The sequence below is a fragment of the Eleutherodactylus coqui genome, chromosome 1, assembly GCF_035609145.1.
Source record: "Eleutherodactylus coqui strain aEleCoq1 chromosome 1, aEleCoq1.hap1, whole genome shotgun sequence".
NCBI classification, from domain to species: Eukaryota; Metazoa; Chordata; class Amphibia; order Anura; family Eleutherodactylidae; genus Eleutherodactylus; species Eleutherodactylus coqui.
This window is the reverse complement of record NC_089837.1, coordinates 149,639,174-149,665,369: the sequence shown is the minus strand read 5'-3', so window position 1 is coordinate 149,665,369 and position 26,196 is coordinate 149,639,174. Positions and strand designations below refer to the sequence as shown.

At 41.1% G+C, this 26,196-nt stretch overlaps 1 protein-coding gene across 4 annotated transcripts in view; it reads left to right on the top strand.

Annotated features, from left to right (window-relative positions):
• The window catches only part of DLG1 (discs large MAGUK scaffold protein 1), a 175,261-nt gene extending 151,621 nt beyond the window's left edge, over positions 1–23,640 (top strand). For all 4 annotated transcript variants that reach the window (XM_066601662.1, XM_066601655.1, XM_066601654.1 and 1 more), the window contains 7 exons: positions 9,332–9,373; positions 14,020–14,070; positions 15,094–15,195; positions 16,547–16,719; positions 16,803–16,912; positions 17,357–17,448; positions 21,958–23,640. In XM_066601662.1, coding sequence (XP_066457759.1) covers positions 9,332–9,373; positions 14,020–14,070; positions 15,094–15,195; positions 16,547–16,719; positions 16,803–16,912; positions 17,357–17,448; positions 21,958–22,064 — 677 coding nt within the window. In that variant the 3' untranslated portion in view covers positions 22,065–23,640. The remainder of the gene's footprint in view (positions 1–9,331; positions 9,374–14,019; positions 14,071–15,093; positions 15,196–16,546; positions 16,720–16,802; positions 16,913–17,356; positions 17,449–21,957) is intronic.
• The last annotated feature ends 2,556 nt before the right edge of the window (positions 23,641–26,196 follow it).

Here is a 26,196-nt window from a genome sequence, read left to right as displayed (position 1 = left end):
AACCCCAGACCTTTTAACTACTTAATTGATTACAGGTTAACGAGGGAGACGCCTTCTGAGTTAATTGCAGCCCTTAGAGTCCATTGTCCAATTACTTTTGGTCCCTTGAAAAAGAGGAGGCTATACATTACAGAGCTATGATTCCTAAACCCTTTCTCCGATTTGGATGTGGAAACTCTCATATTGCAGCTGGGAGTGTGCACTTTCAGCCCATATTATATATATAATAGTATTTCTGAACATGTTTTTGTAAACAGCTAAAATAACAAAACTTGTGTCACTGTCCAAATATTTCTGGCCCTAACTGTATATACTGGGGTATTAGCTACATTATAAATGAAAAAACAAATCACTGGAGTGGCCCTTTAAAAGAGTATGTGATTTTGCCATAAAACTGCTTTCACCTGCAAAACCATTACACTACAAGATGGCACACTAAGTTAGAAAGCTGCATAATTTTACAAAGCAAAGCCCCACCGTGGCCCTATGGTAACAAGGCTTTAGGCCACATCCGGCCACGTTGGTGCTGCTTCCTTGTATCTTTACCCTAAGGGCTTATTCAGAAAGGTGTAATTTTCATCCGTGTTCTGTCTGTGTGCGCATTTGCACCAATGGTCAATGGTTTTTTTGGAGGGGGGGGAACGTTGCAGCATGTTCTATTCTGGTCCAATTTCTCAGATGGCAGTCCCTCATTCAAACCGTATCCATATCTGCCCTCTGTTTCATGGATCACTATTAATTAATGTTAAAGTGGAAAGAGGCCGATTTTCTATCTTATTTTTTTTGTGGACACAAGAAAAACAGATGACACATGGAAATAACAGAAAAAAACTGACAACTCCTATGGATGCAACTCTCTAACATGCATTAAAGTGGGTCTGTTTTTCACAAACCAAAATTGGACACGTCCGTATGAATAAGGCCTTGGGGTGTAGTAATATATTGTGGTCTTACTGTGAATAAATGATCACAGCTGTGCCATCATAATTCAGGAGCCAAAAGCAAGATGGTATACAAATCACTACCTTTGGGTGATGCTCACCTTCTGCTACTACAGCTGACATTCATAGTGCAGACAAGAGTGCAAAAAGTGTGTGGACCTTTTTTTTTTTTTTTTTTTTTTTAAATCTCCTTCTGCACTTTGACCTGATTTTTAAGGAGCAGCTGCGGTGTAACAACTAACCAATTTTCTTACTCGTGTTTATTTGGGCACTGGGTAGGCTGCTGCAGCCACATATCATGTTTACTCAGTGCAATTATTGGATGCAGCACATTATGTAATTTGGGGAGGGTAGAAAGTGGCTTGGTTTTAAAGCTTTTAGCAGACATCAACAGCAAGTTTTACATATGGCCACAGCCTGCAGTCGCTTAAATATCATCCCAGTGTACCCAAAGTAAAAAAGTTGGGTACTCTCAAGGATAAATGTAACAGGAGATGGGAGCTCCAGCACCATTTAAAAGCAGGCTATTTTATTTAGACATAGTAAAAAAAAAAAAAGCACACAAACCCACCCCACCGATGCACATAGTTTTGACTTGTTTCAGCTTCTATATTATCTTAAGGCCCATTTACACTGAAAGATAATCACTCAATTTTGAGCAATCATCTTTGCATAACTCTTAAGTAGCTGAAACCCGCAGTGGTATCTGCCTGTGCCTGCAGACATGGGCATTAACCCCTTGAGTGGCGGGTTTCCTACCACCCTGTCAGACCCACCAGGGCAGGTTTTTTAAAATGGTCTAATCATTGAATTTCAACTAATTTTGCAGTTGCGTTCAAGAGCCATAACATTTTCATTTTTCCATTGACATGGCCATATAAGGGCTTGTTTTTTGCGGGACAATTTGTGATTTTTTAAACGGGGGAGGAAAAAAAGAAATGGGGAAAAAAGAAAAAAAAGGGGCCATGTCATTAAGGGGTTAAATAATGTATTAACTTCCTTCTCTGGGTCATTATGACACATGGATACCACATGTGTGATTGTAAAAAATCAAAAATACAAAGTAAAGGGAGACTTAGAAGCAGGAGATTGCCGGCAGATCGGCAATATCTTCTGCTGGTTTTTCAAAGCCCTTGATTTGTTCTCTGTGGGACTGTGCAGGCAGAGCACAATGCCACAGCTTGTGGCATTGTGCTCTGAAGCTCCCATAGTGATGCATAGCCCGGAAATCTTCCGGGCTATATCGCTATGGGCAGTGGAGCTCGTCCCGGAAAATTTCCGGGCGTGCCACTCAAGGGGTTAAAAGACAGCTGCTTACCTCTCCGGATCTGGCACAGGTCTTATCCTCCGTTACGGACGGATCTTCTTTCTTCAGCACGGTGTATGAATCCGGGCACGCAACAGACGTGTCCGGTGCATGCCCAGTTTGTTTGGGGTTTTTTTTGTTTTTTTTTTACATCTCCTGCTTTCCCAGGGATCCGCGGCATGTCCACAGTGACAGCTGTAGCTGTGCCGCGGACCGGACGGCTTCCATAGACTTCAATGAAATCTGTCCCTGCGGGATCTGAGGAAAATAAAGCATTCTGCAGATTTCTGCGCGTGCATGCGATCCGCACACCGGGAAAAAAATCCCATCAGCATGCTTTAACTTGCCTTGCGGGTGCTAATACATCCCTATGGGCGGCTTGATTTGCGGATGTCCCACGCAGGTTCCACAAATCGAATCCGCCCATGTGAATTGGGCCTAACGCTTTTAATCGCTGTTTGGAAATATATAACATGAGACTTGCGTATATCTAAAATGACAGAAATATCCATAAAGGGGCCGTCTTGATATGTCATTGGTATTAGAAGCACCTGTTATATGTTCTGTAATACAAGATTTAACCTGCGAGACGTGCATCCAGCACATTCTTTATGGCATAAAGTATATTCTGCTAAATAAACTACATAAGTACTATTGCAGGTTATAAAAGTACTGTATATTTCGGCGTATAAGGCGACGGGGCGTATAAGACGACCCCCCAACTGTCACCTTATACGCCGGGAATACAGTGGAGCAAAAAAAAAAAGATCAGTACTCGCCTCCCCCGGCGTTCTGCGTCGCTGCTGCAGGCTGTCGCTCCCTCCTGGTCCCCGGCAGAGCATTGCTTTCTGGACGCAGGGCCGTCAGCCAATCACAGCCATTCAATGACATCATTGAATGGCTGTGATTGGCTAAAACACACGTGCCTTCAGCCAATCAGTCATTCAATGATGTCATTGAATGGCTGTGATTGGCTGACAGCGTGTGTCAGCCAATCACAGTATTAGCTTTCTGGAGGCGGGGATTTCAAGCCCTGCATCCAGAAAGCAATGCTCTGCCGGGGACCAGGAGGGAGCGACAGCCTGCAGCAGCGCCGCAGAACGCCGGGGGAGGTGAGTAATGATTTTTTTTATTTTTTTTTGACACTTTCTTTTTTTTTTGTATTACCGGCGTATAAGACGACCCCCGACTTCAGAGCAGATTTTTCGGGGTTCAAAAGTCGTGTTATACGCCGCTATATACGGTGTATATATATGAAAACTAATGCCCACAAATTACTGTATTCGTCCAAATGATGTCTCAACGCTGTAATGGGTCTAGCATGTGGTATAGAGAGACGTGACCTCTAATGTCATCTATGTATTTTTTTAATCAGAATGTACTTGATGCCATCATGTGCTGGATGCACGTGTCACAGGTTAAACATTTGTATTGCAGAACACATAACAGGTGCTTCCTCTAAAACCAGTAACCATTAGAATAGGCCTTTTTTAGACTTTCCGTCATTTTTTAGATATGCGTAAGTCTGATGAAAGGAGGTGTCGCTGCAACATTGTTACATCATTTTATACTACTTTTTATACTTGTTACACTTTTTATACACCTGCGCCCAGTTCATTAAAGGGGTTGTCTCGCGAAAGCAAGTGGGGTTAAGCACTTCTGTATGGCCATATTAATGCACTTTGTAATATACATCGTGCATTAAATATGAGCCATACAGAAGTTATTCACTTACCTGCTCCGTTGCTGGCGTCCCCGTTGCCATGGATCCGTCTAACTTCGGTGTCTTCTTGCTTTTTTAGACGCGCTTGCGCAGATCTATCTTCTCCATTCGGCTCGTCTCGGCATCACCGGCATTTTGGCTCCGCCCCCTTGTACGCGTCATCGCGAAGCTCCGCCCCCGTCACATGTGCCGATTCCAGCCAATCAGAGGCTGGAATCGGCACATGTGACGGGGGCGGAGCTTCGCGATGACGCGTACAAGGGGGCGGAGCCAAAATGCCGGTGATGCCGAGACGAGCCGAATGGAGAAGATAGATCTGCGCAAGCGCGTCTAAAAAAGCAAGAAGACACCGAAGTTAGACGGATCCATGGCAACGGGGACGCCAGCAACGGAGCAGGTAAGTGAATAACTTCTGTATGGCTCATATTTAATGCACGATGTATATTACAAAGTGCATTAATATGGCCATACAGAAGTGCTTAACCCCACTTGCTTTCGCGAGACAACCCCTTTAATGTTATACTATAATTAAGGCTTATAGTAGATGTCCGCATGGCAACTAAACGCAGGATAGTGCAAACCACCGATTCCCCCATAGCCATGTATGGAAGTGAAAGCCAAATAGGATTGATGTGTTTGAGCTGTGATGCTGCTGAAAGCTGCTGCGTATACCCTGGGCGGCGAGAGTAACAGAGAAGTCCTGAATCGTATAAGAGCCGATATATATCTGGAGGGCAAGATTGACGGGCTCAGGCTCACGTATTTTGGCCATATAATGTGAGCAGAGTCGCTAGAAAAATCTATAATGCTTGGCCAGATCTGTGGCAAAAGAAGACCCGGACGCCAAAGGACACGATGGCTGATACTGTGAAAGCAGATACTGGATATCGCACAACTGAAAGAAGCAGTGCAAAACCAAAAAACATGGAGGGAGGGAGCCTTTAGGGTCGCTGAGGGTCGTGAACGACTAAACGGCTAACAACAATAGTAGATGATATGCATCCAAAATATGTGCATTGGTGGTTTTGTGTGTTATGTCTAAATAAAGTAGCTTTAATTCAGTGCTGGAGTTCCAATCTCCTCTTACATGCGGATCGGCTCAACGCCATCTCCGTGTACCTTCATATGGACATCCACCACTTTCACCTGTGCTGTGAGCTTATGGTGAGCTGTTACACATTTTTCTTTTTTGCATTTTGCCATAAAAGGTAAAATACGAGATAACTATGCCATATTTCAACGGGGGGAAAGTCATTCTATTTTGGTGCAGTGACCATCTACTCTGCATTCTAGGTGGGGATATTGTACCATACTGTATTGCAGACGGTACAGGACACTGACTAGCTACTGCAAGTAGATTAGGGATTTAGAGGCAGTTGAATGACCACGAGAATGGATTTAAGATAATTAGTCAGATTTTTGGCATAATTCTCATGTCAGTTGTTATTAACTAGAAAGCTTATAGATGTATATTCAGATCTCATGAATGAAAGGTTTTAATGGGTATTTTCTAGTCCTCTTCTTTATAGATGACTGTTAAAGGGAGCATGTCATCAGAAAATTAGCTATTGTGTAAATCAGGTTTTTGTGAAAGCAATTTTTAATGAATTTTTGGTGACCTTTTTCTTTAAATTTTCAAGGTAATCATCTGTATTTGAGAAAAAACTAAAATTCTGCTGTTGTCACACTAACCACTAAGACTAATAGTCTAGCTACCTTATGTACTGCTCTGTATAGAAAACTTTTAAACAGTCCTCTGTTATCATCCCAACACGTATCTATCTAGATCACCCACACAGGATTACCCACAGTAGATGATGGTCACAGCTTATCTACTATACTCCCTACATAATGTCTACACACATCCCTGAACATGCCTAGAAGACTGTCCCATAGACGTCAGTGGGTCAGTTCCTGTTCATTGTATGAGAGATACATGGTATCTGCTGGAAAGCATATCTCTGTAGCAAAGGCAAAATGGTAACCCCCATAGTCATGTGCACACAAAGGAAGAAAAATGTACAATCGGAAAATAAAAACAGAAAAAATGGAGAATTTAAAAAATTCTGAAAATCCCTTTAATTAAAATTAAATAGTGAAACACTCTTCTAATCAACCCCCTATGCTGCAATAGAAAGTTTGTTAAATACCATCACACTTTGCAGATGTGCCAATTAGTCAGGATGGTGGTATGCCCCATGACCTGTGATATCACTTCATCCTTACCCAGTGAAGCCCCAGTTTACAGGACGTCACTAGTGAATTCCCTTTTGGGGCATGTTGAGAAGCTGTGCACGTGTGGTCCTGGTTACTGCAGAAGGGAGGGTGAACATACAGCAGAAACTAACCGAGGAAGAGGGGGTTAAAAAACAGTATTTCTGTGCTGGGACTGATGTAGAACTGCAGAAGGGAAGGTAAACACCCTGGCGGAAATCTGCTCATGTCTCCATACCCTTCATGGTTCTAAGCATACGTATATTGAGACTGGGCTTGTATATCAGAGGAAACACACAGGAGTTGGACATGGGAAGATAGTTGTACTTTATCATAGCTTTCGAGGTTTCTCTGTCTAACACAAAAAAGAGCTGTCAGCTGTCTGGGAGCCTGAGGAAAGAATTTACTCTGCTTCATGCTGTGAAGTAGTGTGTGTGAACAATCACGCCTCTAAAGTGCCTGCAGAAACAATAAGAGCCTGTGCCAGGACCACAAGTGCCGGTGACTCTCTAGAATTTTTCACATAAGGAGCTCCTCATTTATGCTGAAGTATGGGGACACGTTTTAACAATGTGTTTTTGGCTGTTTTTTTTCTTGTTTTCTTTTTCTTGACTCAGGAAAAACTTTTTTCATAGTTCTGTATTAAAGAGTTAATTGCTCTCATGCCGCAGTCTGTTTTACAGTCTTTGCGTACAAAACATTCAGCACGTCCAACAAATGTAACTGTTGCACGTAAGCAATGTCTTCAAACCAATTATGGTAACGGAAACGTGCCTCAGCACTCTTACACATTATCTGAATAAAATTGCACAGCTGTTTATACTAGCCATGTAAAAATGCAAGGTTCTGAGCACATATTTTGAGCAAAGCGTGTGGGCCCATCAGCCACGTCCAGGCGAACCTTAATGGATGAGTAGCTAATTCTTAAAAACCTCTCTGGGCCAAAGGCTTCCAGTTGACTCTGAAAGCCTTTTCAGGGTGCACATTTTTAATGCAGATGTAGTCTTTAAATGTTCTACATAATGTATTGAGAAAAAAACCTCTAACCATCCATTGTGCTGTACTACTTTTAATAAACAGAAAACCTATATTTTTGCTTTTGTGTTTCTGAGGCACAATGTTTTTTGTAATCTTCCTGACATTGGAGCTGTGTGGGCTTTTTTTCCCCCTACAACTGGTACTTTTTTGTGGTTTACCTGCTGTAATATTTTACATGTTGTGTTTTTTTAAAAAGTGTTTCTTTAACAGTTAAGGCCAATGCCCACGGACGGATTTCTGCCACGTTATCCCGCAGCTATTAGATTCTATTGAACCTAATGGCTTTCTGAATTTCAATGTTTACGCAGCGGAATTCCACAGCATGAAAGAAATCGTGGCATGTTCTAATTGTTGCCGGAAAACGCGAGGCCGAATTCTATTGTAGTCAGTGGAAGCAGTCTATCACCTGATACTTCCGCTGTGAGCACAGCAGAAGTATTGTGTGATCACACGTCATCGCCCACTGCCGGGGCATCATGCGCTGTACTGCACGTGCGCACCGGCTCGCCAGACAGGACTCGCATGGCGGATCTTGAGAGGTGAGTATGGGGTTTTTGGGGGGACGCCGTGTCAGACTCAGCTGCAATATTCCACTGGCAAAGCCTGCCACGGCCGTGGGCATGAGACCTTAAGTATTTGGGCTTTTTTTTTTTTTTTTGGAATCTTCATAGAAATATTAAAAGAAAAAAAAAGTAAACCCCGACTAGGCGAATAGTATATTGTGTCCATGCCATCATTCCAGATGATGGATGACCTGGGAACCTTCATTAGCCCTTTGGCTGTTGTGACAACTGCTTTGCATTGAGGGCAGATGAAACCACCTCTCTTATTGTTATGATGCCACAATGCTATTGACCACAACATCTGAATGGTTAAATGGCGGGGATCCAAGTTAGCTGTGTTTCTGGCCTTTGTAGGTAGGTGTTGGCTGTATAACCTACTGTAGAGGGGAAAACCACAGCACTCCTTATCAAGATGGATACGTTACGGACAGTACAGTGATGTTTCGGCACTAAGTCTGTTTCAAGCTGGCCTGGTTACAGGATTCTATGAATGCCATGCTGCTGATGTTTTATGCAACTGCATATGGAGAGGGGTTCAGCTCTTGAGCACGCTTGTGATATTGTGGTGTATATAAAGAAATTAAACCTGCTAAGGATTTTGCACACCCACAACTCCAACCATGGTGATGACCTAATATGGGATAGTGTCAAGTGCAAGATTCACATCTGAAAAGTCTGTTGGGGCAGATGGTCATCGTAGACTTGTGCACATCATGTAGGACACACCTTAAGTTGTGCATGGCTTTATTTTGTAAGAGGTGACAAACATATTAAAGTAGAACACTAGTTTTCTAACATCTTGCACCCTCCACAATTGTTGCCTTCCTGGGCGTCACCGTCTCTCCCAACACACAGTGACTGCCACCAGCAAGCACAGACCGTCTTTTAATAGATAAAGCCTGTCCTGGAGGGATGTAATCTTAAGGAATAAATCTGTTTACTAAGACTTACACTTTGGCTTTTCTCTCCTTGCCCCCATCCAGAGTTATGCCCCTTTTAGACAAGCAGATTCTCATTTGAACGAGCAAGTGATGCCACCGCTAACTCATTAGGACTATTTAAACAGGCAGATCTTCGTTGAGCATCGTTCACTTGTTGACTACTTCTTGCTCCTATTCCTATGTAAATCACTGAGCCGGGGGGTTTTCAATGCAAAGATAAGTGCACGAGCCAACAATGATTTTTAGTCCTGCTGAAACTTGACGAACGAAGAGTGCACAATTCTCGTTCAGCCAGTCGTTGGCTCATGCTTAAACCAAATAAATATCTTTCACTTTTGCTCGTTTGAACTATAATCGTTCCGTCTAAACGCAGAAATAGACTTGTCCAGGTAGTTAACACTCGGAAAGTTGGCAAGCGACTATACATTATTATTTTTCCTAATCTCTCTTTTGTTCCTACCGTTGTTTGTATAATTCCATCCATTCTTTTTAACTGTAAGTGTAAAATAGCTTTTGTTTTTCGTTAACATTTTGCTTTTTCCTTATAGTGCCCATTTAATGTTTGTGTCCCTCATTTTTTTTCTCCCATTTATGTTGCTTTTCAGAACATGTAACCTCTAATGCCAGCGATAGTGAAAGTAGTTACCGTAAGTGATTTAAGCTTCTTGCATTCTTAAGGCCTGTTTATTTTTTCTTCCTTACTGTCCTTTCCTTCGATGTTTCATGTCAGATGCAGTATACACGTCAATTTTCTGGTGAAGGGTTCTATTAAATCAGTGGTATACAAAGTCCTGTCACGTTACATGGCACAGTAGAGTTCACTCGTGAATCTTAAATATTGAGTGGTAATGGTTGTGAAATCTGCTTACCTAACTTCTGCATGGCATCTATGTGTTGTATAATAAGTGAAGATATTTAAATTGTCTCTAATTTCTTTTTTTCTGCTGTCTATTATGAAAGTAATCTTGATTACAGATGAGTATGGATGTTCACAAGGTCTATTATATTAATATTTCATCTATGCAATATACTTTGAAACCTCAAAACACTTTCCCAGACTCCCATTTATACTCTCAAAAAGTAGACTCCTAAAAACTTTAACTTTTTCTAAGTGTTGAAACATTTTTTAAAATTCATCTTGATTTGGCTTTTCTGGGAAGTTTTATAATGAGGTTTTGAAAAGTATAATTTTAACTTGCATGATTGAGTTTCCAGCATCGCTGCATGTTTTTTGTTTGGACATTTTTGTAACTGGTCTAGTCAAAACGGTGAGATGTTGAAAAAAGTAATGAACAAATCCTTTTAACCTGAATTTTAAATTGTATGTTCACCTGTCAGCACCATCTTATTTACACATCATATTAGTCTGCATTCAAGGCTGAGTACATTTGCTAATCTCATGCTTTAGTTATACTGATCTTTTACTATACACTTGCAAATGGAGTTTTAGGACTTTTACACTGAATCATTCAGATTCCTGCCATCCAATCATTCAGTGTAAATGTTGGCAGCGACTGAAAGACAAATGATGATTAATTCATCGTTCAGTTTCTGCAGGCATAAAAATGAAATAACGATTGTCCTGTGTAAACCGGCAGTAGTTCATTTGTGAATTGCCTTTTGACTGTAAATAGAGGTGGGCGGCTGGAGCCATCTCCAAGCCACGCCGCCTCTGTTTACTGAGTGATCCTCTCTCTTGTGTTAAAGCACAGGAGCGATTATTGCTGCGACGACTCTTGGGCGCTGAATCGCCTGACAGTAGTCCCAATGAAAAAAGGACCCTAACATATAGCAGTGTTCTTCAATCGGTGGCTCTGGAGCTACCTCTGGCACATGACGCCAAGCTGCATGGCTCACCTTAGGAGCCCTCCGTTATGGCCATATGCATTGGTGGCAACCAGTGCATATGGCCATAACGGAGGGCTCCTAAGGTGAGCCATGCAGCTTGGCGTTATGTGCCTGATGACACCCTGACAATATTGCAGACATATACTAGTATACCATCCAAATTGGCACTGTTCAGGGTTTAGGGCGCCACATTTCACACTAAACATGTGCAAATGACTTACTTCTCCACATTTTTAATTGAACTTTGATTGACAGCCACATTCAATGTGGTTCACAGTATAAAAGGTTGAAATATAGTATATATTGCTAAGGTCCAATGGACATGGACAAAACCTTTAATGGTGATTTGCTTTCTGGGAAGTGAAGTCTTAACACCCTATACTCCAGGTAATCTGCCTTAGGATAAACTGTCTCACTGCATTATAAGAGATAAACTATTAGCAGAACTGTAAATGCAGTACTAGGCTATAATAAAGTCTGTTTCTGAGGACCAGTACTAGATACATAACGTATTCAACGTATTCATCCTTTAATATTTCTATCTATGCAGATACACATGTAAGATGGTCTTTTTAAAGGGTACCACATACACTTTAAAGTAGAGCATTTAGTTTGGTTTTACACACAGGTTTTGTGGCAGTTTTTCATCCATTTTTTGAGCTAAAGATTGAAGTGGATTCCAATGGAATGAGAATTGTAAAGGAAGGCCTTCTAATTCTCCTTCCTGCCGGATCATCTTCTATCTACGTGTACTGACACAAAATGGTTTGTGATCTCCAATCTAAATTGAGGCTTTACATAAAGTCATACACTACATCCGTGTTGTATGTGTCCTTTTGGATTGCAGCCTATGTGTTTTGGTTTTTGATTGTGAGTACATTGGTAATGTGCATCATCCCACGCGCTTTATGATAAAAGCATGCTGAATGTGCAATATGCTGAACTGGTAAATGGGTATGTTTTTTGATTTTAATCACTGATGATGTGATGAGTTTTCCAGGACTTAATTTTTGATGTTGCCGTGTGCAACCATTTTTAAATTAATCCATCGCATTTAAAATGAAAAAAGTTAAAATAAATGTTCACTGTACTTTAAAACATCTTGTACTTATATGATAGCTAGAGATGAGCGAACGTACTCGGTAAAGCACTACTCGTCCGAGTAATGTGCTTTATCCGAGTACCTCCCCGCTCGTCCTGAAAGATTCGGGGAGCGCCGCGGCTGACAGGTGAGTCGCAGCGGGGAGCAGGGGAGAGCGGGCGGGAGAGAAGGAGAGAGAGATCTCCCCTCCGTTCCTCCCCGCTCTCCCCTGCAGCTCCCCGCTCCGCGGCGCTCCCCGAATCTTTCAGGACGAGCGGGGAGATACTCGGATAAAGCACATTACTCTGACGAGTAGTGCTTTACCGAGTACGTTTGCTCATCTCTAATGATGGCCAATGTGATAACGAGGGAAAATGCAAATCACTTAATCTAAAATGATAATTTTGCGCAGAAAAATCCCCTTAAAATGCGGGTCACTAGGGATCTTCCTTCCTTCTAACTTGGTATCCACTGCCTGTTGTCATGTGAAGTCAATCTCTAGTAACAGAGATAAATTAGATTACAGAAAGTGAAGGAAGATGAGGATTCGTACTGCCCATACATGTGCACAGTGGGAGCAAGTTGGAGTGTGACACTCACACAGTACTGCAGTAGCTGAGAATTGGAGATAAGGGGAAAACTGGTGAAAAATGTAGGCTACAAGTCATAATGGTCAGAAATAGTGCTGCTGCTCATGCACATCAACTTATTCTGAAAAGTCATGGGAAAGTACAGGTACGCTTCAACTTTTGATTTTAAAAGTATCCTACAGTTTTACATCAACGGCTCGTGGGCAGTCCTTTTTTTGGTCTCCATGGTAACAGACTGGAAACCAGCCCTGTGAAGTCTGATCTTGCAGCCATATTGCCTTCACTCTGCCCCTTGCTTCATGCTAACCTACAGATGTACGTTTGTGCAAAGAGTAAGGGATGGATGAAGTGTGACTGCTGGATCGGGCTACTTCAGTGTGTGTTGTATGTAATCGTAATGATACAGAATTATGCAAAGATGCTGTAGACACAAGTTACTGTCTATTTAAATGGGTTTTCTGAGACTAAACTATTGATGACCTATCCTCAGAATTGGATAGGTCATCAATGTTTAATCAGCAGAGTGCTGCCTCTTGGGATCCCCTCCAATTCGCTGATTGAGTTTACAGTGGCGCTCCTGTAGGTGGTTGCTGTCACTTTAGTCCTTACAGTGCCAGACTTATAGTGAAATGTAGAGGATAAAAACTAGGATTAAGGTGCAAGCCACAGGATTGAAAAGTGATGGGATGATTATGAACTTTACTGGCTTTATTTATATCCAGCTAGTGACGTGTTTCGAGGCTTCAGCCCTCTTTTTCAAATAGCTGGAAACCATTGGGTGTGAGGCTAATATTCTGCAGCTCACATTTATCAGTGTCCTTGGTGGGGAGCGGGAGAAGAATGGTGAGCGGCTGACAGCCGCTAGAGCCAGGGTTCTCCGCTCTCCACCAATCATACTCTGAATTTGAGCTGCAAAATATTTGCCTTATGTTACCTATCTTGAGGTTCAGTCATTAGTAGTGTAGTCCCAGGAAACCCTTTTAATGAAGAATATTTGCAAAGTTTCTTCACATTGTATTTTAGATTAATCGGAGCAATAAAAATGGTGACAAAGGAGGACATATTGTTTTAAACATAATTCTGCATTCAGCAATGTTTCACAGCTTGAAAGTTTAAGTATTTCCATAAATGCATTTTGCTGCTTAAAAAAATACATTGCAGAGAATGGTTCCAATGCAGTGTTTACTTAGGAATGGAACAGATAAAATCTTCTGTAGTTTTTGCACACCCCAAGCTAGAATGAATAAGCCATTCCTAAGTCTCAAGCACTGCTCTGTACGGACGTATCTGTTAATACATACTTATGCTTGTGCATGCAGTGTGCTCATACACTGAAAGCCGCTGCTCAATTCATTGAGCGGTGTGCTAAGTAGTTTGCCCATTCTAACTTTATAATGGGTGAACTACTTAGCGTGGACTACTCAATGCCTTGAGCACCGGCTCCCAGTCCTTACACCGGTGGAATGACGAGGGAGCGCAAGGTGTTTGAAAAGTCAGTGACCATTTAAACTGCCTCATTGTCAATGATTCTGAAGTGTTCAAAACCGTTACTGTCCTTCTAATTGTAATGAGAAATTTGCCACATGGTGTATATCTGGTGCTTCTGACTATCAGAAGGTTGAGTAATTAGTGATGATAAAAACGTCTAAGGAACTTCTCATAAGATCAGGTGGAAAAATTGGTATCACTATATAAATGCAAACTGCTTTGTTATAGTAACTTAGGCAAGCAAATCTTTGTTATAGGTTTGTCCTAATAGCATTTTTTTCATCAGGTGGTCAAGAAGAGTATGTTTTATCATATGAACCAGTCAATCAACAAGAAGGTTTGTGAAAAATTAAACTTTACAAAAATCATGCTGTTTTATTGAGACTTATATTGCTTAAAAAAACCCTTTAATGTAATATAATTTTCAAAGCATTTAATACTTTTGATGACCAGTCACTTGAACAGAACAGAACATGCAGTACCATTTGGAGCCACTGCACAATGTACAGAGCTGAGCTAGTTCCAGCACACAACGGCTCCAGCACTAACACATCATCTTCGACCAACAGCTGATCAGTCTATCTGCTGGGTGGTGGACCATTGCCAATTTGCTGTTGAGTTGTCCTGAAGATAGGTTATCAATAGTATAATGTTGTGAAACCTTTTTAAGATATACCAAGAGCATGTGCTCTGTCCATCACCTGTGTGACTGCCTCAGCACTGGGGTCTTCACAGAAACGGGATGCCTGCAATGCCAGGTTACCTGCTGTGTTCAGCTTTATGCTCTGCCGGCATGCATCGTGGCTTCTCTTCGTAAAAAAAAGCCCCTTTGCAGACTCCATTGACTTATAATAAGAGCTGCCACAATTTCTGTAAGCTTGAAAACAAGAATAGTGCTGCATGCTTGGCTATCTTTAAATCAATATTGCCAATAGAGGATCTGAACTGATCATGACACAATGATATACAATGTATATACATTGCCTTTCTCAATTTATACTGCTGGTTCAGTCTGTATGCTATATTCTTCCAATTATTTTAGAGACTACTGGAGGTTTTGGCTGTTAATAGTTCATGACGTATTTTATTGATACGCCATAAATGTAAGACAAGGGAAACCTTTAAAAGATTCTCACATCAGAAATTAGCTATAGGCTTATGGCCACACCATAGAATTTATTTTAAATACTTATTTGCATCATAAGAAGGAAAGGTTACTGTACTGAACAAAGTTTTAGAAGTGTGAACTCCTTTCATATTATAACTGCACCTCAATATTACACATAACAAACTTATTTATTATTTATATGGGTTTTTGAATGATTCTCAACTTTATTTCTATTTTTTTCTTATGATTTAGTAAATTACTCCAGGCCAGTAATTATTCTAGGGCCAATGAAAGATCGGATAAATGATGACTTGATCTCTGAATTCCCAGAAAAGTTTGGATCATGTGTCCCACGTGAGTAATTCAATTTATTAAAAGTCCTAAAATTTGTGTTCTGTTCATGTAGACATGTATTTCATTTAAGCTGGATCTGCAGCCTGCAGAAGTGGAGTTACAGGCTTTATTAGATCTCTTAACCCTTTGCAATCCAATTTTGGATTCAGGGTTTCCTAGGGGGCTTTCTCTTTCTGCCATTATACAATGGCGCCATCTGCTGGCTAGAGTCAGTACTGCGGTATGTGATATGTTGGAGAGGCCCCCGACAACAGAGCGGCCAGTAATCTACAGTAAGAATACCCTGCCTGACGTCTTCCGACATCAGAGCTGTACAGCCTTCAATCAGAATGTCTTCAGATGTCAGACAGTGGACTGGAAAGGGTTAAAGGTGGTTTAGCTCTTCATATGGAACATTTACTGCTTGTTTCTGCCTTCAGAATGCCAGCGAAAAAAGATGACGTAAAGAGGGTTTACTGGAATAATGTATCAGGCCATCCAGCTTCAGACTTGTGTTGTGAAACCGCATTAGGAGAGAGGTCCAGCCTGTACAATAATCAGAAGCACTTTAAAACTTGAGGCTTTATTATACATAATTAAAATTCCATTACGATAGCAAACCTGATACAGGCACTTTGCTAACAAGCTGGACTCTTCTCCTTGTGGTGTTTCATGATGTACGTTTGGTCTAACGTGGTCCATTCTTTTTCCCATAAATCTGGATGTGGCTGGTGAGCTGGTTCTTTTTTTTTTTTGCTGTTAATTTAAGTTTTTTGAAAGCATTATCCAACTGTCTGACATCATTGCAAGGGTGTATTAAAACACCACATTCTTCTTGCAGCTGTTTCTATTATCGCAACAGGACTGTTTGCTGTAGAATCTGTGCAACGCTTACCGATTGCTAGCTGTGCTGCTGCATCTGACATAGCACACGGTTAATGCAGTTCTTCAAAGAGCTAGATAAGGTGTATGGGTTTAAGCCCCATTTACACAAAACGATTGTCGCTCGAACAAACAAATTAACAACTTTTAATTCATACATTCACACTTAAAGATAATATTTTGAAATCCTCTGCTTTTCCCTCATTAGCTAAGTAAATATTGTATGTTTGCTCAGGTGGGTGTAAATTACCCATTAGACGCTTGTAAACCACGTAGAACTATTATTCTCTATGCAGTATGTATGCATTCCATATAGACCGCACTAAGTATTAAATATAGCTAAAGGAAAGCTGCCATTCTTTCATCCACAATACCATATTGCTGCTACTTACCTTTTACTGTGCTTCAGCATTTACCTTCACGTTAAGCGTTTTGTTCCTTCTGTCTCCTGGAATTTCGGATGCTGGAAGTATGTCTTTTTTATTTTCAGACACCACTCGTCCAAAAAGGGATTACGAAGTAGATAGGAGAGATTACCACTTTGTCACTTCTCGGGAACAGATGGAAAAAGATATTCAAGATCACAAATTTATTGAAGCCGGACAATACAATAACCACCTCTACGGCACAAGTGTTCAGTCTGTACGGGAGGTTGCAGAAAGGGTATGTGCTCTTCTTCCTGCACTACATAAATAGCACTAAATACTCAATCAAACTCCAATCTATGTTTCTGTTTGTTTTTCCAGGGAAAGCACTGCATACTTGATGTTTCTGGCAATGCAATTAAAAGACTACAGATAGCTCAGCTCTACCCAATCTCCATCTTCATCAAACCTAAATCTGTGGAAAATATTATGTAAGTATTGAAATTCCAACATCTATGTTATGAATTATTAATTCAACGCCACCATTTTTAAAATTTTTAATTTTTTTTGCACATGAATACCAGTATCCAAGAATACTCACTGTAGGGAATCTTAAACTTTTTGTAATATTTTTTTTTAAAGTTTCACTTGCGCTAATAGAAAAAAATTATATAAAATGGCACCATCACCTGAAAGCTACTGCCAGGATTGCTCCCAGGCTTGTCACATATAACTGTGGGCAGCCGTGGCCATTGCCACAGCATGGGATTGGGAACACAGAGAAAGAAAAAGACTTAACAGGTCACAGCTATTGTGGTTTGGTGACAGCTGGCACCTCCTAAACCGTACATGTATGCCCTTTAGCATTAAGAGGTTAAAGTAACAGAACTGTGTACACATACAGCTATGTTCATTTTGTTTTTACACTCAAACAGGGAAATGAACAAACGTCTATCAGAAGACCAAGCACGGAAGACCTTTGAAAGAGCAATGAAGTTAGAGCAGGAATTCACAGAACATTTTACAGGTCTGTATCTTGTTTGACTGCATTACAATATGTAAATCTAGTATCTGATCAGAGCTGCTTTGGGTCCACCAGAGGAAATGACTCTGAAGGCTCAAGCCTGATCTGTACGGAACATCAGCCCATTCAGTTTTTATTGCATTCGGAACTCTGTTGTTACCACAGCAAACATGGCAGCAATAAGGCCTAATTGAACCTGGGTTTCATTAAAAAAAATAACCAAATAGTGTGATTGGTTCCAGATGTGGCATTGGTAGGCCAGTCCAACTCTGTGTATATCCTAAAGCCAGATTTAAGGCAGCGTCCACAAGGGACAAGTTTTCCGCAACAGAAACCTGCAATAAATCCTCAGCAAAATCCATGTTTGATACAAGCGGCTTTGCCAGGAATTCACCCTATGGATTGTAAAAGGTGAAGCTCACAATGAAATCTGCAGTATAACTTGTCGTGCTATGGATTTCATTCATTGCAAGACCATTTACGATGAAGATAAACAAAAAGTGTTTACATAGCTCACAAGTGGTGAAATATAGTAATACCTCATATAAATACTGTGAATGCCATGGAAATTATTATTTTTTTAACTCTTTATTGAGAATATACAAGCATATCAAATTACTCGGTGACCTGAGTGTAACACAGTTCAAACATACTAAACTGTAGCAATGACTTAACACAGTACATATTGTGTAACATAAGTCTAAAAAAACTACTCATTTGGTCCACCAATTGCTGAAGTGCGTTTTGCATGTGGGTTGTGGTTGATAAGCCGCACCAAATTCCCCAGATTTTATTAAAATTTATCTGGGCACTTTCTATTTTTATATACTATTTTTTCATATGGGAGAATAGATTTGACTAGGTTATGCCATTGGGGAAGCGTCGGGGGTCTCCTATCCATCCAGCACAATGCTACAGCCTTACGTGCCAAAAACAACACTTCGCTTAGAAAAATACGGATATGGAATTGCCACTGCTCTTCATCCAATATCCCTAGCAGACATACAGCGAGGTTTGGTGGAAGCGGTACCCCCAATAGTTGTCCCAGGAAGCCTGTAACCTCCGTCCATAAGGAGTATACCCTCGGACAGCTCCACATCAGGTGGCTAAAGTTAGCGCTGGGTGTCTGACAGCGATGGCATTGTGTGTTAGGGATTCTATTCATCCTAAAGAGTCTACTTGGTGTCAAGTAACATTGATGAATGTGCAGTTGAATCATCTTGTTAGCTGCTGGCAAGACTGAGGTGTAGGAGGACATTGCGGTACTCCACTTCTCTTCAGAAAGTGAGGGGATTATTTCTCGCCATTTGTCCAAGACACCCAGTTCTACTTGAGAAATTTTAGCTTGAATGAGGTGCGTATATATCTGTGAGATTAACCCCTGAGGTCCCTGCGTGCGCAAAACTCCTATTAAGGGGTAGTGCAGGGGAGTGCCCTCATACCTAGGGATCTGTTTACACATCTGCCACACTCTAGCAGCTAGTCTGTGTATTGGGAGCAGCAGCCTAGTATGTAGGTCTGTTTTTTCCAGTACAATCCAGAGGGAGAAGAAGTGCGTCAGGTGATGTTCCGAATTTGGGAGGTCCGAATCAGAAAGCCAGTGGCGAATGTATCGGACTTCGTCTGCCAGATAATATAGTTTAAAGTCGGGCAGTGCTGTGCCTGCCATATCTTTTGGGCGCTGTAAGGTTTCCAACCGGAGTTTGGCTCTGGCCCTTCCCTAGATGGAGGACAAGAGACAGTTAGTTTTATTAAAAAAACTTTAGTGGTACTATCGTGTCTGCGTGTTCCAAGCAGTACAGAAATTTAGGGAGAATTATCATTTTGATAAGATTGATGCAGCCCACTACTGATAGAGGCAGTGAACTCCCAAATTTTTAAAATTTATTCTGAAGAAAAGGAAGGAGAGCGGTCACGATCAAATTGAAGCTTTAAGCAAAGTCTCCAGATATGTAACCTTCAAGTCAACCCAAAATTTTAAATACCTTGGAATCCACATATCTAATCTCCCCTGGTCCAGTCCCTCGCTCGCAGTGGCATAAACGTTGACTTTTGCCAATTTATGTATAGGCCTGAGAAATGCCCAAATCTATTAATTAGGGCAATAGCATGTGGCAGAGTTTTCTTAGGGTTAGACATAAACAAAATAAAGTCATCTGCATATAATCCAACCCTGGTTTCCCTTGAGCCTATTACTATGCCCTTGTAGATTGAATCTTGATGAAGCAGTAATGCCAATGGTTCTATGGCCAGAGCGAACAAGAGAGGAGAGAGAAGGCAGCCCTGGAGTGTTCCCCTAGTTAGCTGAAAAAGGGTGGAAGTCATATTATTTACTAAGACCGTCGCGACCGGAGAACTATAGATCATAGAGACCCATTTAATAAACATTTCTCCGAACCCAAATCTATGAAGCCAGTAGATAAGGCCATTCAACTGAGTCAAATGCCTTAGCGGCATCCAGAGAAGCTACGGCCCAATCGGATTGCCACCTCCAGCCCACCTGTGTGACTACCTGCACTCTTCATATATTATCTGAAGTGGATTTCCCAGTTATAAACTCCGACTGATCCGGGTGAACAATGTCCTGTATAGCTAGGTTCAAGCGAAGTGCCAAGATTTTTGTTAGAATTTTATAATCTAAATTCAGTAGAGGTCTATATGAAGCGCAATTCTCTGGGTCTTCAGGTTTAAGAATGAGTATTATGTTGGCCTCCGGAATCTGGAAGGCATTCCCTATCCAGGGCATTGTTATATAGCCGGAGCAGCTGAGCGACCAATAACTCCTCGTACTGTAAATATACCTCCAAATGGAGACCATCGGGTGCAGGGGCTTTACCTTTGGACATAGTCTGCAGGGCCTCCTTGATCTCCTCAGCAGATGGGGGATTCTAATAAGGACACCTGGTCCTCTTGCAACCTTGGGAAGGCAATATTCGTTAAAAATGCATCCAATTCCTCATCTGTATAGGTAATTTGGGTTTGGTAGAGATTCTCATAAAATTGTCTAAATCTGCCAAGTATATCAGTTGGATCCGTAAGCGCAACACCGTCTTCTGATTTAATTCGCAGTACTGGTGGTGATGAGGAGTGTTGGCGAACTATATATGCCAGGAGTTTACTAGACTGATTACCTAATTCAAAGAATGTTTGCCTGCTAAAGAACAGGCGGCGCTCAGCCGTCTCTCAGGCACATGAGATAATCTCTCCCTGTTTGCAGCCATCTTGTCTTACTGGCCTCCGTGGGGTCAGTAACAAATGCCCTTTCCATGAACTCGCACGACTTTGCGAGTTCCTCCTCCTTCCTTGCTGAAGCCTTTTTACTAAAGGATATAGAAGATCTAATGCATCCTCTGAGGTATGCCTTAAACACATCCCACACCAGGATCCAGTCCAGGGCCTGCTCATGCGCCTCAAAGTATGCTTGTATCTGTTCCGGGATACGATCTGTGGGACTGCACAATGACAGCCACAACGGATGTACCCTCCATCGTTTCAGTGTGGGGGAAGATCAGGAGATTTTTAAACTAGCCAAATTGGGGAATGATCAATGGAAATTATTTTTAAAAACTCATGCAATAGCTTTTTTCCATTTTGGCCCAAGCAAAAAAAAAAAGTTATTGAATACATGATATGTACCCAAACTTTGGTTCCTATTAAAACTAGCTGTGTGGTACCTTGTATTTTGTGGGACGAGCTCTATATTTGCAAAAAAATGAAACCATTATGACTGTTGGAACACCGGATTTAGTGGCTCTTGAGGCTAAAATTAGTTAAGTCACTTAGGGGTTAAAACGCATTTAAGGTGACAGAGTTTTGCGTCAATTATATTTACATTTTTTTAAAAATCACGTTTTTAATTGAAAATTTTGAATTTATTCCTTAAGTTTTTTTTTGGGAGGGGGGGGGGAGAGGGAGAGTTTAAACTTTTTCGTGACTGTTGGAGGTTAAAGAATATGAAGGGTGTGATTTTAAGCACTGTAAACCAAAAACTCTTGAGCCGCTATGCCTGCATCTTTCCATTTTCTGTCTGTTCAGAGGTGCAAATTGTTTGGATGGTGATTTGCATCTACATCAGTGTGTACACCCCAGTCAGTTGTGCATATACATATGTTGGTTTTGATCTATACAATTGGCCTTATCTATAACCTGTAAACATTGCAGTTCAGTAAAGGTCAATGGTCGATATGAATAACACTGCAGTCATTTTCCCATCAGGCCCACTACCTCTGACATACCTAGCAGGCTAACCACCTTCCCATTCTGCATATCAACTATTCTACATTTGTATTATCCAAGGTTTTTTCATGCGTCGCTGATTTGTCTCAGATTTTGGTACAGATCTGCAGCCGATTTCACCCCTTCAATTTAAGTTCATTTGAAAAGTTGAAAGCAGCTGCAGATCTGCAGCAAATCGCCCACATGTGAAAACAGCCTTTAATGTTCAAGCAAGAAAAAACTCTTGAATGTTTTAATTTTTTTTTTTTAAATGTTTTTCATTTTTTTCTTTCTTAGCGATTGTTCAAGGAGACACACTAGAGGAAATTTACAATCAGGCGAAACAGATAATAGAAGAACAGTCCAGCACTTTTATCTGGGTACCTGCAAAAGAGAAGTTATGAGACATGTAATGAACTCCATCAAGGTCCCCATCACTGCCCGTACATATACCCAATACCTTCTCCCAATGCGAACAGATTCCATTTCCTTTTGGACTGTTCTCGCCACTTATTTGCTGCCGTTCCTTCCACCTTTTGCATTGTTATCTTTTAACTCATTTTAATTATGTCCCAGTTTTTGTTTTTTCTTTTTTGTTGTTTTTTTTTATAGGTGGAACGGCCGGACCAGTTATTAAAGGTTAAAAAAAAATAAACTAAAATAAGTGGCAAAATTCCTTAATGTTTAAGGGAAAAATGACAAATGCATTTTAAGTAAAAAGCTTTATAGACAATTTTCAGATATTAAAAAAAATAAAATAAATGAAATAAGTGGTCTTAACTATATTGTGAGCATCTTTGCACAATTTCGCTTTTAATAGCATGGTTTGGCCTATGCATTTCATTCTCTATATACTGTTTTGACTTGATATGGTTCTCTACATAGACAGAGGTTTTGATTTGTGAAGTCCATTGCTGCGACGTTACTGTACACCATCTTGCAATGGAAGGAATAATCTCAACTGTTCATTGTAATAAAACTTTATTTTTATAATCCCAGGATTCTTGCTAGGAACTACAGTTTGACTTGATTCAACGTGTACATGTAACACAATTTAATGGTCTGGGGTTTTGTTTTTGTGTTTTTTGTTTTTTTTTTTTGTTTTTTTTTAAATATCACCTTTATGAAATAAGAGTAAAACTTCAGGTAATTAAGATTAACATAGCCTCTTGAAGGTCTGGTCTTGTATATAAACACTACAAGAGAACACATTATCTCTTCATCTCACTTGGAGAATTGGATTTCATAGACTTAATGCTGTATGTTTATTCTTAGAGGACAGATTTTAATATTTTACCCACAATAACTGCCTATTTTGTTATAATAAAATATTAAACTTTAAATCTAATAATGGAAGTACTTTTCTTGCACACGTGCATATATGAACATAATATATATATATATATTATTTTTCTCTTATCACCTCCAATATTTTTGTTTTTGAAAGGGGGGGGGGGAAGAAGTATGAGGTACATCATATCTTCTTTTCATAAAAAAAAACCTCTGAACAAGACTTTGGTGGCTGTGTTAATTGATGCTGGGTTAAGGATGGTTAGCTGCTTTATTAAACCTAGGCGTGTTCTCCTCTCTTCTGAAGAGTCCCTGGTGTGTTATTTTTCTGTACTGTGCATGTGTTTACCCTGTGTGACTTCTCACCTATAATGGTCCTGAGTTTTTATGTACATTTACACTATGAGCTGCATGTACCATGTTCATGACAACCTGTGTTTAGAGTCATGCCAGGTTTTTCTTTTAAAGAAGGTGGGAAGTTTAATGAAAGTTTCTTCTCTTGCATAAGTACAATGTTTGGTACTAATCCATTTACTAGTTTTCTGGGATTATTTTTACAAAAAAATGTATATGCTTCTGAGAGTGTCATTATACACCTACTAAATAAACCTAGTTGGTAATGAACAGGCAGCATTATTCATTCCATTTGTCAGAAAGAGGAGAACTGCTAATAAATTTTATTGAACAATGTACATGCGTGCAATGTGTCATACTTTTAATTTTCGTTAAAGATTCTTGATTTACACGTTACAAATGGCCTCAAAAAACAATTTAAGGGTGAATTCGGATGACCGTATATCAGCCGGGTATTCATGCCGGCCGATATACGGCGTCTCTTTCTGCAGGGGGAGGAGGATGGAGAGCCGGGAGCAGTGCTCTGAGCTCCTGCCTCCTCTCCACCCCCTCTCCAACCTTCCTGCACTATTTGCAATGAGGGGAGGCGGAACAGGGGTGGGGCTAAGTTACGGGAATTAGCTCCGCCCCATCCCGCCTCTCCCCATTAAAAATAGTGCAGGGGGTGGAGCACTGCTCCCAGCTCTTCCAGCCTCCTCCCCCTGCAGAGAGAGACGCCGTATATCCGCTGGGCGTGAAAACCCAGCCGATATACAGTCGTCTGAATGCACCCTAAAGGTGGACTTTAATAATTAAGGAATTAGAACTGGAGTCTGATTGGCCACTATGAGCACCTTTTCAACTTTTTGTTCAAACTAATTTTCATATTGACTGATTTTATTATGCATTATGATGGCACAGAGACCAACGTGAAACATAATTGTCAGTTTCCATGGTTTTTTTGGGGTTTTTTTTTCCTCCTTCAAACCTCATCATGATTTTTTTCACACTAGTCATTCCCCTATTATTATTTTTTTTATCTCTGTGAACTAGAAACCAGAAGTGTTTAATACTGCATGTCCTCACTGTGCCCTTCATACATAAAGGGAATCTCTCATCACCTAGTAGTGACACATGCTGATGTCAGCATTGTCTCTTATGTTTGCCTGTCTTATGTGTTCAACATATACTTTATTAGTTGCATCACGCTGTTACAAAGGGGTCCACCCTAGGATGTGCTTGAGCTCCAGAGTCCTTGATATTCATGAGCTGTGGGGTGATGCTGCCCTCCAGCTACTGACTGACCAAATTCTCTCTCTGCACAGTAATGGGGAGAAAACTGTGAAAGGCTGGAGAGACCCACAGCTCATGAATACCAATGCAAGCGCTCCAACTAAGTGTAAATTACACTAAAACTACACAGCAGGCAGACATAATGGACAATGATAAAAGCATAGTACACAACATGTAGGGCATAGGTTCACCAGACTATCTTGCAAACATCCACCCTATAGGATAAGCACAAAAGGGCAAGCACTACGGAAAAATACAATACTGCAGTCCTAGATTTAATACTGTGTAAAGGTTTTCTTGTCAAAAATGTTGCAACCACATTTAATTAAAATAGGGTTTTCATTCAATGCTAGGTGTTAATGTGGCCTCGGGCTACATGCACACACAGCTGCTAGTGTGGAGTCTACAATGGCAGAGTGAACACACAGCCTCTTCTCTGGCCAGTGACATTGTGTTCATTCATCACGTGGCCAATGTGCAGCTCGGTCCCATTCAGGTGAATTGGTTTGAGCTGCAATATCAGGCACAGCTGCTACGAAATTAACTGCGCTCTGCCTGGTATGAGTGAAGGGGCTGCAGTGCTCGCCCAAGTGCTCCTGCCGTGTTTTAAACAAACCGGTGGGGGATCCAAGAAGCAGATCTCCACTGATCTGATATTGATCTATTCTAAGGATGGGTCATCAATATCCTAATCCAGGAAAACTCTTTTAAAAAGATGATCTGGGCAAAACTAAGATGAGAAGGTTTGATTGCAGATGAGGGTGTGCTACCACTAATATGTCATTTTTGAAGGTTTCCTGGCAATTCAACATTGCTTTTTCACAAATCCCAGTTCAAACTTTATTTGGCATGTCACGGATCACCCCTCTCGCTTTTCCTTTGTAAGTAGGCATGTAAACTCTTTCACATTGCATTTGCAGTGTGCGTCTGAGATATCCGCTGGGAAGATTTCTGGTGGAAACCTATCCATCATCCAGATGACTATTGTGTAAATTAAAAAAAATGTATACTGCGGGGGTGTATACTTTTTTTTTTTTTTTCCCACTTATTTGACTGCATAGAATAGTCCACTGTGCTATTTCATGTAATGAAAATGTAAAAAGCACCTGAACTGAGGCTGAATTAACCTCCGAGTGAATGGAGGACTATGGATTTAATTACCATATGTATCATGACCTTTCCTGGCGCATGCAGTAAACCTACACTTAAGGGTGCGTTCACAAGAGCGTATATCGGCTCGGTTTTCACGCCGAGCCGATATACGTCCTCCTCATCTGCAGGGGGGGAGCCTGGAAGAGCCAGAAGCAGGAACTGAGGCTCCCGCCCCCTCTGCACTATTTTCAATGAGAGGAGGCGGGACGGGGGCGGGGCTAAGGGCTCTGAATTAGCCCCGTCCCGCCTCTCTTCATTGCAAATAGTGCAGAGGGGCGGAGAGGGGGCGGGAGCTCAGTTTCTGCTCCTGGCTCTTCCAGCCTCCTCCCCCCCCCCCCCCCCCTCCTGCACATGAGGATAACGTATATCGGCTCGGCGTGAAAACCGAGCCGATATACGTTCGTGTGAATGCACCCTTAGGGTGCATTCAGACGACCGTATATCGGCCGGGTTTTCACGCCCAGCCGA